Source organism: Musca autumnalis, unplaced genomic scaffold (genome assembly GCF_047663935.1).
Source record: "Musca autumnalis isolate F117 unplaced genomic scaffold, ASM4766393v1 scaffold_4, whole genome shotgun sequence".
Lineage (NCBI taxonomy): Eukaryota > Metazoa > Arthropoda > Insecta > Diptera > Muscidae > Musca > Musca autumnalis.
In genome coordinates this window covers 39,477,431-39,499,362 of record NW_027411977.1, presented here as the reverse complement: position 1 = coordinate 39,499,362, position 21,932 = coordinate 39,477,431, and the positions used below count along the sequence as shown (strand labels likewise).

Here is a 21,932-nt window from a genome sequence, read left to right as displayed (position 1 = left end):
ACTTTGAATTCAATTCTATTTTAACAAAGACATTTAACCAAAATATTTCAAAATTATGTTTTCCACCAAACACACATTTTCTTTCAATAGAAATAAATAATAACCAATATTTTAATGAATTTATATAATATTTTTTGAGTATTTTTTTGTATTTTCTCATATGTATCGCTTGCCAAACAATTTGAACTATATAGTGCCTTTTATGCTATTCTCTTATACCGTTTATTATTATTATGCTATGCTCTAGATCTACTCTTAAAACTTATATCCAATTATCCTTGTGAAAACTTGGTTTTCTTTGATCTCAATTTTTTGTATTAGTTTTAGGGAATCAAATTCTTTGTAGATTTTTCTTTTTTAATATAAATATTTGTCTCTGTTTTTTTTCTTCTTATAAACATAAGAAATTCCCTAAAATATTAAACTTTTACCTACACAAATACATACATATCTTAAGTCCATTGGTTGGGGGGAGAGGTTCATTTACCTACAACACATTCTAAACTAGTTTTTAGTTGTTTGGAAAAATAATACATTTTCAAACGAGGCACTGCATCACGTTATGTTGTTGTTCTTGTTATTGTTGTTGCTTTGTTGTTTGTAACAACTTGGCTTATTCCAGGTGATAATGGTAAATTATAAGAATTTGATTTGAAATAAATTGAACATAATTAGGATAAGTTTTTGATGTTTTATCATTTAAGCCCATTGTTGGGTTCCATAGGGACAGCATACTGTATAACTTGGCACCCTTGAATATAAACCCGACATACCCTTCATATAGACATACTGGATTGGTGGCCTCAAGATACTTTGTTGTTTCTTTTCGGGTTTTTTGTTTGACGAAGATGATGAGGAGGAGGATGATGACGATGATGATTGCTGTCGGGATTTGCTGTTACTCGAACTGGAATTGGAGGTTGTTGATTGTTGGGTATTATTTGTTTGAGTTTTGCGGCATTTGGTATCCCACACTCTTCTCAGGGGTGTACTGGAACAAGACAGGGATCGTGTGGTTACACCTGACACCGAGGAAAAGTGCTGCAGCATACTTCTGACGGAGGATGTAATGGACAGGCGACTTAAGTGCAGACCTTTTGATGATGAAGTTGTCAGGGAGCAGGATGGTGTATTTGCCACTGAAGCTGGAGAGGATTTTGATTTTTGTGTCATTTTACCATTTACATTTAGACAATTTTTGTCACTAGTATCCAACTCCGTTCGCTGTTGTTGTTCTTGTTCCTCTTCGTTATTTTCGTCGCTGCTGGAATTGCCACTATCTGCCTCACTGTAATCGCCCATGTCATCGTGGCAATCCAATGAACTAGTGGTCCGGTAAACTGTGGTGGCAATATAAATGTGCGGTTGATTTATGCTGCAATTTTCCATGTCCAACTCTTGATCGGCCGATAGACGTGAACAGCCCGATGCAGATGATGAAGTGCGAGAATTCATTTCTTCACTACTCAAATCCAAACTGGAGGTACCATTAGCGTTGCCATTATTTAAACTATCCAGACGGGAGTTACGTTCATAGCTAAGGGAAAAGGAATCTGTGGAGGAGCTGCGTAAATCTTCTTGGCTGTTGTAGACAATGGTTTGGCCATTATGACTCAGGGTGTGGTGATGATGACGGTGATGGCTAAAGTGGCGGCCCAAATGTTTGCCCAAACACAGCAAAAACGACTTCGAACGTAATCCAGAGGATTTGGAGTCTGCGGCCCTTTGATTCTTCAGGGAAGTTTTTATATCCGTTGTTGAAGAGGCTGGCGAACAGCCAGAACTGCAGGAATTGCCGACCTTGGCATTTGTGTGTGGTGATAGAGTATCCATTTTGAGATGTTTATAATCCAAAATTTTTATTTGGAATTGCAAATTAAATACACAATTTGTTCAGTGTTTTCAAAGTTTTGTTTCAAAACAGTTTTTCAAATTGTTTGTGTTTGGAATGTTTGTCTATTTTATTTTTATTTTAACACAATCACTAAAATTGTTTTCTTTGTCTTCGAAAATTTCTTGGTTTTCAAACTGAAAATTTATTTATTTTCTGAATTTTGTTCTTTTAACTGTCTCTTGACTTTTCAGGCGTTTGTAAATAATACGTGTATTCCTTCGAAATAACCGTTTGCTTTGGCTAATATTTTTTTCTCGGGTGTATTGTTATTATTTCTTGCCGTTTGTAATCGCAATTTGTTTTAGTTTGTTGCTTTAATCCGTTTGCTAAACGTTTGCTTTGCAGTTTTGAATAAAACTAACATTTAACTGTTATCCTGTTGTCCTTTTATAGTCTTTGCCATCATGGTCGTTGAGTTGTGTTAACCTTCGGCATTGGCCAAAGCTTTTATTTACGACATTTACTCTTGGCGCCGGCTTACTATTCACACAAAAGGCAAAGCTTTCGTATTTTCGTGCTCTTTCTCTGCCGTTAGCTCTCACAACGAGTGTTTACATTTACACTCTGTTACTGACAGTGCAGTCAGCCAGCTTGCCATTCAGTTAATGTAGTGTGTCCTTAAAGGCAACAACGTGAGTTTTGGCATTCAAAAGCCAGTTGCTCGTATGTTTTTGTTGTGTCCTTAGAATTTGACGACTTCATTGAACTATTTCCATACGTTCACACCTTTTGCCTGGCCAAAAACAAAAAAAAAACATTTCCGAGGCTCTCCTCACTACTCAACCCCCCTCCCCAGTTCAAGGATGTGGCAAGCAAAACCATTGACTCACAACATGTGTTTCTTGTTTGCTTTTCCGGCAAACACCTGTTGGCGGTTTCCAGCATTTTGTCGTCATCATCAGTATGCCAAGGGTTGGTTTCCCCAAAAATGATTTCCGCATCCGTACAGTTAATTAACAAGTTTAGTTTTACTCTTCCGTTTTGTCGCTTCTTCTGTGCCGAGGCATGTTATTATTTTCTATAAAAAAACGTGGTAAAACATGACATTACAAGTCAATTCACTGTTGATGTTTTATATTTCAACGTGACTTGTTAAGTTAATTTGTGGCATATTCTCAGCGTTCAGCATCACAATCGCCATCACCATCACAATCGCCATCACCATCATCGGGATTTTTGATTTGTTTATTTCCATCAAACAAGGAAAAGGTGACCATTAATTCGAAGAAATCATAGTAACTTGTATTTACCATAGTAAATGTTATGAAGATACTTCCTTTCTCCCCTCCCCATTTTCTTTGCTTATAATGCTGCATAACATCGATGAAATGTTGTCCCAGCACGAGTTGTTGCAGTACCCATCAGCATCAAAGGGTTCGAGTCACATTGTTAGACGTGTCATAAGTGCGCACTGAGTGGCTGATGACCACGTTTTTACATAGCCACTTGTAGCTGAGCAATGGAAATCTCAATGTTAATCACGGGTACACAATGCCGTGTACGCATTATGCTTTGCGTGCACATTTGAAGTGGGTCATTGTTAGCTTCTTTGGAAATACGAGTATGTAGAACGGCGATGACAATCAACAATTGGTTGTGTGATGATTAACTGAAAGGTAATTTTGCAGTATAAGTGATTTAGAGGATTAATGATATCAAGCAATGGTGCTAATCGGATTTAATGGTGTCATTATACCCTCCACCATACTATTGGGGGTATATTGAGTTTGTCATTGCATTTGTAACTCATCGAAATAATCATTTTAGACCCCCACAAACTATATATGTTCTTGATCAATTCTACATCGATATACATCCGTCCGTCCATCTGTGGAAATCACTCTAGTGTCCGGAGGTCCGTAGGTATTGAAAATAGGCTATGTCGGTCCAGGTTTTCGTATAGCCTCCATACAAAGTGACGCGTAGACGTTTTAAAACTTTTGAAGATATTTATCCCATTTGACTACCGAATTGGTTGTAATTTCATTGTGATATGGCGCCCATAGGAAGGTACCTCCAGATTTTTGGTATTTATACCAGGGTTTCGGAGTCGAGGTATTTTTGGCTCGACTCCGACTCCAGACGAGTTTTTTTCACGACTCCGGCTCCGACTCCGACTCCGGGTCGACTCCGAGAGTGAATTCCTATACCACTAAAAATGAATAAAATGTGCACACATTTTTTTAACTTGTTCCTATATTTTGGCCTATATAGGCTAATGTGTTGGTTTTTCCTTACATGTTCATTAGAAAGGGCATTCGTTCGAATACATTCGAACATATCAATATTGTTTCTGCAGAATCTTACATTGAAAGTAGCATATTTAGAAAGTTTTTTTTTTTTTTGAAAATTTTGCCTTTTTAGGCGAAGATCATTTATAGTATTAATTTTTAATTAATTTCTCGTTGGAAATCGAGCTTCCTTTTTTGCACGAGTATATTCTGGATGGAATTCTTCCTCGTGAGAAAATCTTTAAGCTTTCAAAATATGTGAAAATGAAGGGGCAATACAAATCATAAGGACTACATGCAATAAAAATTATAAGCAATTCAAACTGGATGTAACCCAACATTTTAGTGCGCTTAGCCTTAAAAGGAGACCCCCAGTTGTAAAGCTCATTAAAAGCCATTTTTCATGATTTTTTTTCCGAGAAAACTACGTAACTTTTTGCGTGATTTTTTTCTTCATCTGAAAGCGAAAAATATTACTAATTTTTGATACCGTCTACGAAACCCTGTTTTTATTAAAGCATTTTGCGGTGCCAACCAACTCTACCTCGAAAACTGATAAGCCAATTGTCATATATTTTGGTGGCCGATTTCGAGAAAAACACAGTTTATTTGCTGCATACAAAATAAAATAAATTGTTCCCATCCAACGCTTATACTATGGCAATATTGTTCCGATCGACTTAAAAATTTGATCACATATTCTATACTGTGCTATTTATGCTAAAATTCAGCGCTCGCATTTTGAACTTTGGTGTGGAGTGGATAATTTTATTGAAATATTTGAGATATATTGTGTAAACAACCCATCACGTAGGCAGACAGATGTTTTCTGGAACTGAAAAATTAGCACACGAAAAAATTACCAAGAAAATATTCTACAAAAATGTTGCTAGGAAAATGTTATGTAGGGTCGATCCACTAAGACAAGAAATCGATATTTTCATGTTTCCATTGTCCTTTATCACTTTTACCCGATCCTTTCTCATGAAAACTCTATGGTTATGTATTTCATTGAATTTCGTATATGCTATTGATTGTGTAGAAAACTCGGATACACATGAACTATGTCCGTTCCTGGCGGACAGATCCGGACTTCTGAGTTATGGCGGGATGAATCTGTCGTTGACAAACAACGAATTTAATCTGAATTTCAGATATAGTTAATAGATTATGCGAAATTTACCGAAATACATAGAGGCCACAATGTCTTTAATAGAGGACAAGGATGATTTCTCATAAAAAACCAATTGACCTTTGTGAGAAGACCAGTAAGACTTCTGACGAAAGAGGTTAAAGGTCCAATCTTAATTTTATTGTCATAGAACTTTACTTTTGTTTGCAAAAATGTAAAGAATCATTTGGATCAACAAAATAGGGATGAATAGACTACACTTCAGAGGATAGTAAATGTCCTGTGAATTGTCCTTTAAATTAGTATAAAATACCGTTTCCATATACATATGGTAATATTCAAAAAAGTTTTTCAATCGTTGAAGTTGAGGTTCACCATTTAATAAGTCGCGAACTGTTAATATATTTTATAAAATATGAATATATTTATATTAATTGAAGTGTTTTAGCCACGATCTCATAATATGGACCATAACAAATAATTTTCGTGGTAGCTGCGTTGGTGGTAATTTAAAAAAATGGGAAAATGTGTTGAAGTAAACAAGTTTTTTGTGTTCTTTTTTGATTTCTGGCCAAACCACGCAAAATTCGAACCTGTGCTCAAAGAAAGAACTAAACAATACCCCTTGGTCAACATGGTTCTAGTGTATGACTTTTGGATATATACTAGGGTTATGACTTTTTTACAACCTCATATCCCTGTATCATAGCGTGATGAGTTTTATTATAAGATTACATAAAATCTTAATTATAAGGTGATTCGGTGAAAAAACCTCACGCACAAAATGATGTTAAAATTTGAATTTATCAAAATTATGGACAATTTTTTGAAGTCACTGAAAACAGATATATAATTGAAAATAAACTTTAGAGCCACATGAGGTAATTAAAATGACATAAAATTTATTTCTCACTATTTTTCTTCAATTCTGAGAATCGTAAAAATTTCGTAAACGCTTTTATTCAAAAATATAATTTTTTAACAAAAAACAAAAAATTTAAAATTTTTTCAAAGTGACTTTTTTCGCGACTTTTTTAATATTTGAATGAAATAAACGTTATTATAGTTATTAGTAGGCTTATATTTATTCATTCGTGCAACAAAAAATAATTTTTTGAAAAAAAAAATTTTTCATTTCATATATTTTTTCAAAAAATTATTTTTTTAAAATCGATTTGTGCGTGAACTTTTTTTATATTTCAATGAAATAAACGATAGCACAGTGATTAATAGGCAAAAGTTCATTCATCCATACTACAGGAAATCATTTTTGAAGAAAAATGCCAAAAAGTCATAACCCTAATATATACACTGCATCCCCCTAAAATCGATGCTGACATTTTTAAGTTTTGGTTTCAGTGTTTTTCGAATTTTTCTTATAATTAGAGGGTGCAACTAGATAATAATCCAAACTAGTTTATAGGATTGTAGAACTCGCGATTCCACGTCGTTCGATGTATATATAATGAGTGTGCTCCGTACAGCTTCCTAATAATAGTAGTCCAAAGGTGAAATTTGGTGCTTAAATTTTCTAAAAAAAACCTATTTTTTGGCTTTAAAATTTACAACTGTCGTACAGGTACCCCTGAACCCCGCGTGATTTTAGTTTTTTTTACGTGCCGGATCTAATGAGCTCTTCCGCGGTCGAATCCATCCACTAAAACGCCGGATATAGATATTTTGACAATTCCGCGAATTGAACTGCGATTTTTTGATTATTTTTGCATAAATGTAATCCTTTATACGCGATTATAATATTTGCCAAAAAGGTGTGTCACAAATTACAAAGATTCAGGAGTAATATCCCTATTTATCCCAAAATAAAATGCGGTGGCACATCCGCAGTTCTTGACGAATCGGTCTAAAATAATTTATATTGACGTATTTTTAATAGAAGTTTAAGAAAAATGCTTCAGGATTTGGATCGAAATTTAGCGAAATAATAGAATAACTTCCAAAATTTATTTTTCAAATTTTTCGTATTTAGCCAAAAATAAATTTTTGAAATAATTTCCAACAATAAGTTTCCGTTCTATGTTGTTGCTGTAATATGCAAGTTATAAACGTGATTTTTACAATTTTGGTCTCACATTTATCAACGCGTTGCCTAGATTCTGTACGTATTTTTAAATTATTTTTTAAGAGATTTTTTAGACTCTGATTTAGAATAAATAAAATTTATTCCAAGATTTCTTCAATATTTTCTGATTTTCCGCGAAAATAAAAATTAATTTAGCAACTATTTTAGCATCTAGGGATGCTGCTAACGATTCATATATACATGTTCTTATTACAACACAATAGGAATTTTTAAATATTTTTTCTTTACAAGAGAATAAAACCGCATATAACTTTTAAGTGCAGCATCCAATTTTGTGAACGCGAACAGATGTGAAACCACGATTTTTTTCGTAACCCATGTACCAAAAATGTCGGATGTGCTCGCCAAAAAAGTTTTTAATTTTTTTCTTTGTAATTGTAAAGGAAATTTGAAATTTATCATATACTGAATAAAGGACTAAACACTATAAAATATATTCAAATCTAATAAGTGGATATTCAAAACGTATACTTCTAATTATAGTTATATTGCAGAAACTGGAATCGTAAATGGTACTCTAGTACTTTTTCCCATTTTCGGGTAAAAAACGAAGCCTTTTTTCAAAAAACTAAAAAAAAATCCGCTTTTATGTAAACAAAAATTGCGATGACTAACTCTAGCTCCTTTGTTTTTCTGCTAGACAATTTTGGCCGAGTAGAAACTATCACCATATTTGGACACGTTGATTTTGACATTTCTGTTTGAGTTTTTGACATTTTTCTATTACCTACATTTGCACAGGAAGCAACTTATGTTGTAATAGGAATGCTGGGTTATTTGACATTTTCTCACCTTGTAAAAACCGATTTAAGTCTTATTAGTCTAAATTTATTGTTGCGGCGGAATATCTGGAGAGTCTCAACAACATAATAATCTGCACAATACGACGTTAAACGACAAAAAAAAATTAATTTAGAGTGCTTTTTGATGATTTTCCAAATTTAATTGATGAATTTCGTCAAAAAGACACTTGCATATTGAGCATATTTTTTGCATATATTTGCATATTTTTTGCATGTTTTTAGATAAGAATTAAAAAACATGCTAAAATCCGATATGTACTCATGAGATATACATTAAACGACGTAAAATCACGCGTGCGGATTATTAAACAAATTCAAAAAACCCCGAAATGTCGGCTTCAAAATGTCAGCATAAATTTTAGGTGGATGCAGTGGATATATCGAAAAATCGTACACTAGTATCATGTTGACCATGGAGTATTCTTTAAGTCTGTCTTTTAGCATATGTCTTTAAAATGTAAGCTTAAGCCAGAAAGCGGAAGGAAACATAAAAAAACATGTTGGCTTCAACCCATTTTTCTACATTGATGCCAACACAGCTTGGTTTCATCGATTGTACAACATTTTTGGTTTTTACCATATACACTTTGATACAACCAAAAATGTGCCTCATCGAAATAACGGTTTTAGACCCCAAGAATGTTTAGACAAAATTAATTCAGATAATTAGGAGTCGATTTAGCCATGTCCGTCCGTCAGTCTGGCTGGCTGGATGGTGCGCACGATAACTCTCGAACGGATCAACCGATTCGAACCAAATTTTGGGTATCGTAATATTTTATCCAAACTTTGCAGACCTCGCCATTTTACGTCGTTTAATGTATGTCTCATGAGTGTGCTCCGTACAGCAACCTAGTAATTGGAATCCAAAGGCCAAAAGTTAATGCGTAAATTTTCTTAAAAATCTGTTTTTTGCGTGTAAAAATTACAATTGTCATTCAATTTCTTTTGAACCCCGAGTGAATTTATTTTTTTTACGCGACGGATCTAATGAGCTCTTTCTCGTTCGAGTCCATCCACTAAAACAGTGGATATAGATACCTTGAAAATAGTAAAATATGCAAAACTATATTTTGACAAAACCGCGATTTTCGTTAAAAATGTTTACATAAATGGAATATAATATTTTCAAAAACGTGTGTCATGAATTACAGAGTTACAGAGATACGAGAGTGTACCCAAATAGAATGTGTAGGCACATCAGCGGTTCTTGACCAATCTAATTGAAATACGTGTATATTGACGTATTTTTGATGGGTGCTACTGAAATCGGATGCGCTTCAAAATCGTATGCATATTGCGCAACTTTTACCCACATTAAGGTTTTTATGCCCTACACCATAATGTGGAAAGGGTATTATCAGTTTGGTTTGGTAAAAATGCATGTAACACCGCGAAATATTCGTCGGAGACCCCCAATGTGGTATACCAATCTTCATATAAAGCGATTTGAGATGTGTGTCCGTCCGTCCAGCCCGCAATTATAGACCGATCTTCACGAAACTTTGAATTGATGTAGGGTTCAGCCCAGAATAGATCACTATTTTTATTGGCGATGATCTTGAAATATTTAGCGGGTGAAATGGACCAAAAACATAATATTTATCTAATTTTGTTGCGGCTCTGTAGGTCGCAATAATAGTCCGATCGACGCGAAATTTTAAACAAGGTATGAGTATATGACAAAGAAGAAGCTTGCGATTGGAGATGACGATCAGAAAATATTTAGAGGGTTAAATGGACCACAACTTTTGTGTGAAAATTGTAAACTTGTTAATATACAGCTTATATCTTTATTCCTGGAATAAACATTCCGGGCAAGTAAGCTCTACATGGAAGAGGAACACTTGTCGTTTCTATTGATGTCAAATATGGTGGTGTACATGTACATTAGGGTTATGACTTTTTGGCATTTTTCTTCAAAAATGATTTCCTGTAGTATGGATGAATGAACTTTTGCCTATTAATCACTGTGCTATCGTTTATTTCATTGAAATATAAAAAAAGTTCACGCACAAATCGATTTTAAAAAAATAATTTTTTGAAAAAATATATGAAATGAAAAATTTTTTTTTTTCAAAAAATTATTTTTTGTTGCACGAATGAATAAATATAAGCCTACTAATAACTATAATAACGTTTATTTCATTCAAATATTAAAAAAGTCGCGAAAAAAGTCACTTTGAAAAAATTTTAAATTTTTTGTTTTTTGTTAAAAAATTATATTTTTGAATAAAAGCGTTTACGAAATTTTTACGATTCTCAGAATTGAAGAAAAATAGTGAGAAATAAATTTTATGTCATTTTAATTACCTCATGTGGCTCTAAAGTTTATTTTCAATTATATATCTGTTTTCAGTGACTTCAAAAAATTGTCCATAATTTTGATAAATTCAAATTTTAACATCATTTTGTGCGTGAGGTTTTTTCACCGAATCACCTTATAATTAAGATTTTATGTAATCTTATGGTAAAACTCATCACGCTATGATACAGGGATATGAGGTTGTAAAAAAGTCATAACCCTAATGTACATACCCAGTTATTTTTTGTAGTGTAATCATAAGCACGCATGGGGTCGCAATTATAGCTCAATAATCACGAAATTTTGCACGAGGTAAGAGTTTAGGTAGTTTAGGATGATGATCTGATATTAGTTAGCGGGTGAAATAGAACATTACTTTTGTATGAAAAATAAAACATATATATATATTTTGGTCTATATTTTATTTCCTGGACGGCATGTACCGGCAAGGTCGCCTACATATGGAAAATGAACTATTGACTTTTCCCCCAGATGCAAATTGCAACAACGTGTCTCCTAGATAACGGACCTACTGCCTAATATAATGGGTTTTGTGTAGAGAAGCACATTTTCCTCCCATGCTACAAATTGTTTTTGCATTATTGCAAATTACATGAAGCCAAAGCGTATTAATTGTATAATTGTATTTGTTATACATATATTGCAGCATGGGGTCGCTTTATATGACCCGGAACTAAAATATCGCGGGGTACTAGCACACTCAAAAAATATTGTAAATACACTACCCAAAAAATATGGCTTTTAGAAAAAATATTGCACTAAATGTTAGCTTTGGCAGTAAATTACTGTGATGCTGTGAGGACTACATAGTCAATATACAGCTGTGTTCAAAATAATAGGAGTGCTCATTCACACCAAGGGAATGGTCGAATAAACATGGTTAAACTTACCCATTTTGGTTTATTTTGAATTTGTTTAACATTGTTGACATCCCAACAGTTAATTTATCAGCAGAAATGTGGCAATCTGTTTTAAATTATTTACTGTTTACACCAACATTATAAATCGCCTTCAAATTTGTTGTTCAAAAAAATAGGAGTGCGGAAGAAAAAGGACAATAAAAATATTTTTAGTTGAGTTTAAAATCAAAATTGACTATATTTTAGTTGACAGTAGTGACTCCAATAGATTTTATGAGATTTGATGGCTGTTTGAAAACAAAAGTTCTTTTGGAGTAGCCTAAAAACAGGTGATTGTCCTTGCAGCGATTTTTTTCCATAAATTGAACATTTATTGGGTAACTCAATGGATTTTGTAGACAAAATTTAAGTGATTAGAGTTTTTTGATGCTCTGGCTGTTATCTCGAACAATATATAATGATCGGTATCCCGGAAACTCGTGTATTTTGACCCTTGAGAAGTTAAAGCCGGTTTCCATTAACTCTTTACGTAAGGATCGGTTAAAAAAAGCGTATCTATAAGGCATTAATTTCTCGATCAAGTGATGTTTTGAGGTCCTTAGCATCTTAACTGCACGCAGAATTCATTATATGGTTCATTTTTGAATAATTGGATGATTGGCACATATGAGACATTTTTCAAAATGCTTTGTTGATAAGGCAACTTTAAGGACAAACTCTTGAAGTTGGCCTAAGATTATTTTTATTAGGTTTTGGATCGTATAATAAACAGTTTTCTATTGAAGCTAACCTAAATAAAGTATTTTTGAGTGAAAAACGTAAGTTTATATTGAAAAATATATTACGGCGTATACCAACTATAGTGCAATCCCAGCCTGCCTATCACTAAATGGTTCAAAGTACATTTCAACCGTTCACGTTTTAAACATTTTTTGAATAGAAGCAAAATTGATTGCATACACAAGGTTAGCATCCTAAAGACTTCCAAATATTATTTGGTTGGCGAATAAATTCCTTATAGATACGCCTTTTTGGCCGATCCTTACCTTAAGAGCTAATGTAAACTGTCTTTAACTTTGCTCAAGGATCAAAATACACAAATTTATAGGATACCAATCATTATAAATTGTTAGAGATAACATCCATAGCATCAAACAAATCTAATCGTTAAAGCTTTTGTCTACAAAATTCATTGAGTTGCCCAATAAGTGCTCAGTTTATGGAACAAATTTCTGCAAGGACAATCGCCTGTTTTTTGGATACCTCCAAAGGACTTTTGTTTTAAAACGGCATTCAAATCTCATAAAATCTATTGGATTTACTACTGTTAACTAAAATATTGAAAATTTTGATCCTAAATTCAACTAAAACTATTTTTATCGTAATTTTTCTTCAACACTCCTATTTTTTTGAACAAAAACTTTAAACACAATTTATAATGTTGGTGTAAACAGTAAATAATTTAAAACAGATTGCCACATTTCTGCTGATGAATTGACTGTTGGGATGTCAACAATGTTAAACAAATTCAAAATAAACCAAAATGGGTAACTTTAACCATATTTTTTGACAATTTTCTTTTTTTGTATGGGCGCTCCTATTATTTTGAACGCAACTGTACATATCAAATTATGGGTAATCGCGAGTAGTTTAGTCCTATTATTGATTTCTTAATATACCCGAGTGCGCGTCACAGTTAAATAAAAAAAAAATAATAAAAAACACTTAAAATCAAAATGTCAGCATGCTTAAAACGTGGATGCAGTGTACATTTTGAAAAGTGATACATAAGAAGTGCAATCTTCACTTTGTATTCTTCTGCTTTCACTTTGGACAGTTGTCCGTCATTTGAATGGGTTAACCAGCAATCGAATAGCAACGTAAAAAAACTCGTTAGTTTCAACGTGTTTTTACCTATTTTTATTCATTTACGCGGTCATAACTTCCACGCAAATTAATTTTTTTATCATATTCTTGAGCTTTTATAATAGTGCAAACCTTGGCTTCATGGAGACTAATTTTTTTTGTCTTTCACTGACATATAAGTTTATATCACAATTATATCACCCTGAAAAGCACAAAACCACGTGCATTATCAAGCATAAGTATGACACAAGTGCATAATTTTTGGACGATAGATCTTCAATAATTTCACAATTTTCCCTTTGGCAATTTTTATAAAGCATTTGTAGTGTTCAATAAGTTGGAAGAGTGTCATTGTATCTGGGAATATTTGTAGGCAACAGGGCAACATCAATTTTTCAATTCCTCAGTAATGTTGGCGACGTTTTCTGAGTACTTCGGCCATTTCTCTACAAGTAGTAATTTAGGACACGCCGTTCGTACTCGGCGATAAACTGTAGGTTCCATATCATTGAAGCAATATGAATCGGGGTGCACTCATTGATATGAGAGAAGAGAATTTGTTCCATAAAGGAATTTTGATTTGTTAAAAGCTAATTCCCAGGGGTAGTGGTCTAGGGTATCATATGGTCGGCAACGTCCGACTATAGCCTTTGTATTGTGTGATGCCACGGACGGCACACTTTGGCAGCTGAGTGAAACATTGAAATATGCATAAATATTGAAAAAGATTGAGTCGCTGTATCCAAAAGCGGATGCGCATCAACTGATTTAAATTAATTCGCGAATGATAGGCTTTTTCAAGATTTTTTATTATTTGTTGATATTTCGCGAAAATAAAAATAAAGTTAGTAAATATATCCACGAATAGATATGGAATGCTGTTAGCGATTTATGCACAAAATTTCTCTTAAAAACAAATAAGACATTTTTAAATTTTTTTTTCTTCATATGAGAATAAAAACCGCTATAACTTTTGCTCGCATCGGCCAACGAATTTGAAACCTAAATTTTTTGCTGAAACTCTATAGCAAAAATTGTAGATATGCTCGCAATTTTTTTGTAATTTTTTTCAAATAGAATTGCAAAATTAATGTGGTTTTTACCATATAGCATAAATGCTGATGGTAAAAAAAATTGTCCCACATTTTATTGAAATCGGTTCATATTTGGATATAGCTCCCATATGCACCAAACATGCCAGGTCTATCCCGTTTTGTTGGATGTTGGAAAATGTAACGGAATTTGGTCTAGAAGTAATCTTGCTCCGCTCGATTGTGATCCTTTCCTTACTGGGATTTCTAGTGCTTTACATTAAAGAAGTGTTTAGTTTCATTTTGTAATGGAAATTTTAGTGTTACCAAATTGTCGTCGGTGTCATGCTTAAGTGTTCCATATTCCATTTTACGGTTTTGAGATAGTCGCATTTTAAAGTTTGACTTTACAAATGCGTGAAGCTTACTGAAGAAAATATTTGTATTTTTAATTGGACTATTGATAATAGTATATAGTATTTGCAAAAAATTAGAAGAATATCTGTTGGAATATTATAACTTTTATAGACATTTTTAAAAATAGAATTTTTGTCGATTTGTTCCATATCCACACTTATGACACAAATGTAAAATATTGTACTATATCACATGGAACAAACTGACACAACAACTTTCCCATCTTTGCCTCAATTAGTTTAAAACTTCTAAATCGAAAATTAAAGTTCTGATTTTTGAAATGTGCTTTTAAATTTGTTAGTTATTCAAATATTAATTTGTTACCTGAAAAGAATTTAAACTTTTGGACCGAAACGTGGATATCTCAGAAAATAGAGCAGATAGGAAGAAACACACCAAAAATTCAGAAAGAGCATACGCGAAAACCATAGAAACTACCTATATCTCAAAAAGTTGAAAATGGCGTATGGCACACTTAAACATTACACCGACGTTGTGTATTTATTGTTTTACCACGAGGAATTTGTTGAAACTTGTTTGTTTGTTTTTGTAGAATATTTCATGATTCAATTATGTATTTAGAAAAGTCTCCCTTGTGCTCATTAAGCTCGACTCCAACGAGAACTTAAGTAGTTTTCATTGCTTTTGTTATTGTAAATTAAAAAACTTCCTATTTCTATACGACTACTTTGATTCCTTAGCTACCTACATGTGTGTGTGTGTGTGTGTGTGTTTGTAAACATGTGCATGTTACATTTGGTCATCCTAAAATATAACTACAAATACCCGCAGAAAACCTCACATAACATTCACATTTTCAAAAAAAAAAGAAAAAAAAAATACCACACACAGGAAAATAAGGGCACAAAAACAAAGCCTATCAATATTATAAAATCAGCATAGAAATGTGTGTGTGTGTGTTTTTTTTTTGCTATGGTAACATTATGTCAAAAAAGTAGATTTGCATTTGGTTGAATAATTTCTAAATAATGAGGGAAATTGTGTGATGTAAAATACATATGTATATGTGCCAACATGTGCACACACTCTTATGACTGTATGTAACTGGGGCATGTTTTGAATGAACATAAGGGTGTTCAGTTGAAATAATCTATTCATTTTTATTTTTAGTGAAACTGGTCCCAAATAAAAATAGATATTTCATGTATTTGGATTTTGTTCGACCTTTTTCTATTTGTTTTAAAATGATATGAATTTTTGAGCTTGAGGTTTATTTTGTTGTTTTTATGATATTTTCCCAATATTTCGCTTCCACTGGGGTATATAAAATACGTAAAAATTAATGTGAAGTAATCTTTATAAACTAGCGTAGATATTGCATTAAATTGTGAAATATTTGGAAAATAATAAAAACAACAATATAGACCTCAAGCTATATACAAAAAATTCGTATCATTATAAAAACAAGTGGGCCAAGGCTATACTCGGGTCGGGGCCGACTAAGTGATACCCTACACCACTACCGCTGTGCATAAGCTTTTCACTGGTAAACATTTCTTTTAGGGGATATGATCCGACTACCACTAAACATAATATGCCTCTTTCTCTCTGGGACCTCCATAAGCAACCAAAAATTCGTGACCATCCGATCAAAATTACGAACTGTAGCGTGATTGCAAAAAATGGATGAATTGGATGCATTACCGACTATTGTGCTATCTCCCTCGTTTGACCACCTTCGCCAACCTACTTTACACCAATGTAACGGTCATATTTTCTTCTTTCATTGGCAGGCTTTGCCGTTGGAAATCCCCTACTAGAAGCCGATGTGTTCACAAAGAATAAAACTTTGAATTTGTCTCCACATGAGTTTTTCCCCATTCAAACACCTAAATATTATCAGACTATCGCCAAAATCAATAGGCTTCTTCCTCTGTGGGGCCCCCATCTACCCCCAAAATGTCGTGACTACTTACTTACTTAGCTGGCCCATTACAGAACATTTGTTCCATAGGCTGAACTAAGACAAGATCTCCAATTCTCTCTATTAGTTGCTTCGCACTCTGGAATACCGCTCTTTTTCATCTCATCATCCACTTGTTTGCGCCATCTATTCCTTGGCCTGCCAATTCTGCGTGCACCGCCAAGCTGTCCGTATTTATACGCCCTTTTAGCGAGTTCATCATCGCTCATTCTTATGGTATGGCCTAGCCAACGCAATCGCTGCATCTCGATACGTTTAACAATATTGATGTCGTTGTATAGCAGATACAGCTCGTGGTTCATGCGACGTCGATATTCACCGTCAACGCAGATTGGTCCGTAGATCTTTCGAAGAATTTTTCTCTCAAACACACCAAGCACTGCCATGTCTGCTTGAGCAAGTACCCAGGCTTCGGAGCCATACATCAGCACGGGTAGTATCAGTGTTTTGTAGAGCGTTTTTTTTTTGTTTGACGAGATGTGGCTTTGCTTTTAAACTGCTTACTTAAACCATAGTAGCATCTGTTGGCCAATACAATTCTTCTTTTTATTTCACAACTGATGTCGTTTGTTGTGTTTACGGAGGTGCCGAGGTAGACGAAGTCTTTTACTACCTCAATATTATAGGAACAACTTCCATAGTCGGTCCGAGCTCAATGGACGCATTGCGCGTCGACACCATCAACTTGGTCTTCTCACCGTTTACCGCCACACCCACTTTAGCAGATTCTCCATCGACCTTCATAAAGGTATCAGTTACTTCTTTTATATATAAGCAAGTAACATGTGACTGTTGGTGAAGATTTTGCCACTTCTTTTGACGTTTGCCTCTCGTATAACTTTTTCCAGCAGAATGTTAAAGAGATCACACGAAAGGCTGTCTCCTTGTCTGAAACCTCTTTTGGTACCAAACTCTTCGGAGAGGTTCTTTCCTAGTTTAACTGGGGACCTCGTGTCAGTTAAAGTCATTTTGCAAAGCCGGATAAGCTTTGCGGGGATACAAAATTCAGACATGGCTTGGAATACCTTTGAACGCAGCGGGCTGTCGAAGGCTGCTTTATAATCGACAAAAAGGTGGTAGGTGTCGATCTGCATCTCTTGGGTCTTCTCCAGGATTTGCCGCAGGATAAATATCTGGTCAATGGTGAACTTGCCAGGTCTAAAGCCGCATTGGTATGGTCCAATTATCTCGTTGACCATAGGTTTTAGTCGTTCGCACAATATCCCTGACACGATCTTGTAGGCAATAGGGAGTAGACTTATGCCCCTATAGTTAGAGCATACAGTCTTATCTCCCTTCTTGTGGATGGGGCACAGGATACTCAGGTTCCAATCGTCGGGTACTCGTTCTTCCTGCCAAATGGTGCTAACTTTGCTGATGAATACACCTTATCAGCGTGTCGCCTCCGGGTTTGAACAGCTCGGCTGGTAAGCCATCGGCTCCTGCTGCCTTATTATTCTTCAGCCGATTTATTGCTGTCTTTACCTCATCTTGGCTGGGCGGTATACATTCAATACCATCTTCTGGGATTGGGACTGTGGTATCTTCGTCGTCTTCGCTGCTATTGGATACCAACAGTTTTGAAAAATGTTCTTTCCATATCCTGAGTACACTATCTGTATCAGTTACCAAATTACCTTGCTGTTTTCTACAGGAGGATGTGCCTGTACCAAAGCCATCAGTTTAATGCTTGACTCTTTTGTAGAATTTTCGGACTTCATTCTGGCTCCTGTACATCTCGATTTTTTCACACTCCCGCTTTTCCATCTCTCTCTTTTTTTCTGCGGAAAAGATGTTTCTCCTCTCTGCTTTTATCCCTGTATCTCTCTCGTGCGCTACGCTTTGCTACGGATTGTAAAGTAGCCCTATATGCCACATTTTTCTCTTCGGTGGCAGCTCGACACTCCTGATCATACCATGGATTCCTTGGTGGAGGTCTCTGGTATCCAAGTATGGATTTTGCGGCTGTTTGCATAGAGTGGGCAATGATTTGCCATTGCGCTGATATGTTATCGGGATGAGGAGTGCTTTGATTAAACAATTGCGCTAGTTGAGTGGAATATGCTGTGGCTATCTGTTGTGATTGCAGCTTACCGATGTCTAACTTTCGTGTTGTGTCTGTTCGTACTTTGTTTGCTACGTTTAAGGGGGTGCGTACCTTTGCTGCAACAAGGTAGTGGTCCGAATCACTGTTTGCGCCTCGGAACGATCGTACATCCAACACGCTCGATGAATGTCTTCCATCTATCACAACATGATCAATTTGACTTCTTGTTTTCTGATCTGGAGACAGCCAGGTGCCCTTATGAATATCGAGATGATTAAATCTGGTACTGCTAACTACCATGTTTTTTGTAGCTGCAAAGTCTATCAGCCTCATACCATTGTCAGATGTTTCACTGTGGAGACTGAATTTCCCGACTGTTGGGCCAAAGCATTAAAATCGCCTAGAATGATTTTAATGTCATGGGCAGGGCAACGGTCATATGTTTCTTCTAAGCGCTCGTAAAATATATCTTTGGTCTGTTCGTCGTTTTCTTCAGTGGGAGCATGAGCGCAAATAAAGCTGATGTTGAAGAATTTAGCTTTTATTCGAATTGCAGCAAGTATTCCATTCACTGGGGTGAAGCTGGATACCAGATGTTTTTGTCTCCGACTTACTACGAATCCGCAACCAAACCCATGCTTTACGTCATGGCAGCTAGTGCGTCACCTTTAGGTGTTGTTGTGACGCCTTTCCCAATCCACCGCATTTTTTGCATGGCAGTAATATCGGCCTTTTGTTTTTTCTAACATATATTTTTCTGCGTGTAGAAAACAGACCTGCAAACTCTGGTGTTTCTATTTAAAACCACGTTTTAGGCTATTCAAAGGGGATTCTTCGTAAATTGGCATTTGTGGTTTCTACAACCTCGCACAATCTAATAAATATTTAATAAATATGTATGTGTGAATGTAGTAATGCCAACCTGTGTTTTACTGCGATGTGTGTCGATTCAATTCCATTCACGTGCACATCAATATCTCGTCAGTACAACAATGATATGTAACACATTCCGCTAAAATGCTTTGCATATTAATGGAACAGAATTATCGATTGTACAAATCAAAATTTTGCAATGAAATGGAAGAAATTATAATATTTGGAAAATTACATTCTCTTCTAGAATTGTTGTTAATAATATTTTTCACAAATAGTCCAGTAATATTATTTTCAAGGACAAACATTGTTATATAAACTTTTTTTAGTTAGAGGAATAAAAATAAAATAAGTTAAGTTCAGACGAGTCGAATACACTAAGGCATGACACATATTTGACTAAAATGAAATCGTTACTTTGCTCCATTTTATGAGAGGTCAAGTTTCAGCGTTCCGCAGCCTGCGGATTATCACAGAATACAGATTTGACCGTAAATATTGTGACATTTCAATATCTAGGAAAGTAAAGAAAAGTTGCCTGAATATGGCATTGAGTGTTTTACAACATCACATCCCTATATAATATTTTGGAGTTTTTAGATAAAATTTTATATACATATAAGGTGTTTCAGGCACAAATAATTTTAAAATTTGTATTTATGTTTGATGTCAATGTAAGTAAGCATGTACATATATAACTGGACCCAAGCTTTATGACTCGAAGTATGTAATACAACATAGGATCTTGAGGCCACACGAGAAAATTAAATATTCACGTTGTCATTGAAGAGTAGTGTGTCCAAAAAAACCGGTTTTTTGAAACAAAACGGTTTTCGGTTAACCGAAATTTTCGCATTTTTGAAAAACCGGTTTTCGGTTAATAAAATTTTCAAAAACCGGTTAACCGGTTTAAACCGGGTTTTTAATAACTATAAAATTCCTTATATTTCATAAAAATTTGATTAAAAATTGGCAGAAATGGGTAAATTAACGACTTTTTTATATAATTATCAATGAAATCCATGATATCTGACATTCAACCTTGAAATTGGGACAGCAATATTAAGATTGAATTGATTGATTGTGCTTTAAGAATAATATAAACTGTTACTAATATAAAATTATGTACCAAAAGAACTAAATTTACAATTTACGTCGTCTTGCTTTGTAAGCTTCATATTATTGTGAAATGTCTGAACCAAACATACATTTTATTATCATTAAATTTTATTTATAACCTGGCATTCGGCTAAAAATCGTGTTAATTACAGTCAAACTTCTCTATAACGTAGAAAATTAAAATGTTATAAAGCACATTCTTGATAAATAGATGATTTTTTTTAAATTCATATTTTTGGTCTAAAGAATGGAATTTTTTCTTTCGACTATATGTGCAGGTTTTGCCTAATAAGGCCGATCATAGACGTAATCAGAAAATCGTTCTTTGAATAATGAACGATTATTGGACTAAATATTCGTTTTAAATTGTAATTACCACAATACTTTCTGAATATTATTTAATTTTTAGGACACTGTGCGTCAAAAAGGAATACTAGTGCCCTCAGAGAGAGCTTCTCTCCACTCACACCATTAAAGCTCCCTGAAGTATGCAACAAAAATAACCTGCCGAAAGCTGCTTTAAGACCATTTTACACAAAATACGTATCACTTTTAAATACATTTTGCATCCAGAAATTTGCCGTATTTTATGTTAGTTGAGTTTATTTTACTTTCAAGAGTAAAATTGTAACAAAATATTGAAAATATTACTATTTTTAAAAAAACCGGTTAACCGACACATATAACCGGTTTTTTCGGTTAACCGAAAATGACGATTTTGATGAAAACCGGTTTCGGTTTTGTAACTCAAAACCGGTTGACCGGTTAACCGGTTTCGGTTTTGGACACCCTATTGAAGAGGATGAAGAAACTTAGTGAGAGATTGTCCTTGTTGAGGCAGGAGTTGTAAAAATCTTGCATAACTTTGATCTCACGCTCGGGAAAGTATGATTGTAAAGTCATCTTTTTAAGCATTTAAGAGAATTTGGATTGTCATTCCGAACTACAGATAGTTTTTCAATACCTTAAACAACGAACAATTGACAGAGCTGAACCAGTGATCAGTCCATGAGTAAGAAATTAATAATAAAGATGACACGACTTTCGTTGATCGTTTGATTGATTAACTCTCTGTATTGCGGATGATGTTCTGCTATCAGTTTCAACTACTTAAGGAAGCACTGAGGTTGATGTACAGTGTTCACGCTGCTCAAGAGGAATGAACGATTTTATTGAATGTCGTTCTGTTTAGCTTCTATTTTTGAGAAGCAATATTGTCATTTAGTTCTAGTGAAAAGTTATATGGAAATATAGAGAGTGTTAAAATGTGATTATTAAAATGCTGAT

At 34.4% G+C, this 21,932-nt stretch overlaps 2 protein-coding genes across 2 annotated transcripts in view; one reads left to right on the top strand and one right to left on the bottom strand.

Moving 5' to 3' along the window:
* Positions 1-21,932, top strand: part of LOC141403684 (uncharacterized) — a 291,242-nt gene that overhangs the window by 125,193 nt on the left and 144,117 nt on the right. The gene's annotated exons all lie outside the window — the stretch shown is intronic.
* LOC141402739 (uncharacterized) lies at positions 477-1,961 on the bottom strand. The gene has a single exon (XM_073984656.1). The coding sequence runs from the start codon at positions 1,831-1,833 to the stop codon at positions 700-702; it is 1,134 nt and encodes a 377-aa protein (XP_073840757.1). The 5' UTR covers positions 1,834-1,961; the 3' UTR covers positions 477-699.

Excerpts from the sequence above, each read along its gene's own strand:
- LOC141402739 (XM_073984656.1), bottom strand. The coding sequence starts at position 1,833 with ATGGATACTCTATCACCACACACAAATGCCAAGGTCGGCAATTCCTGC.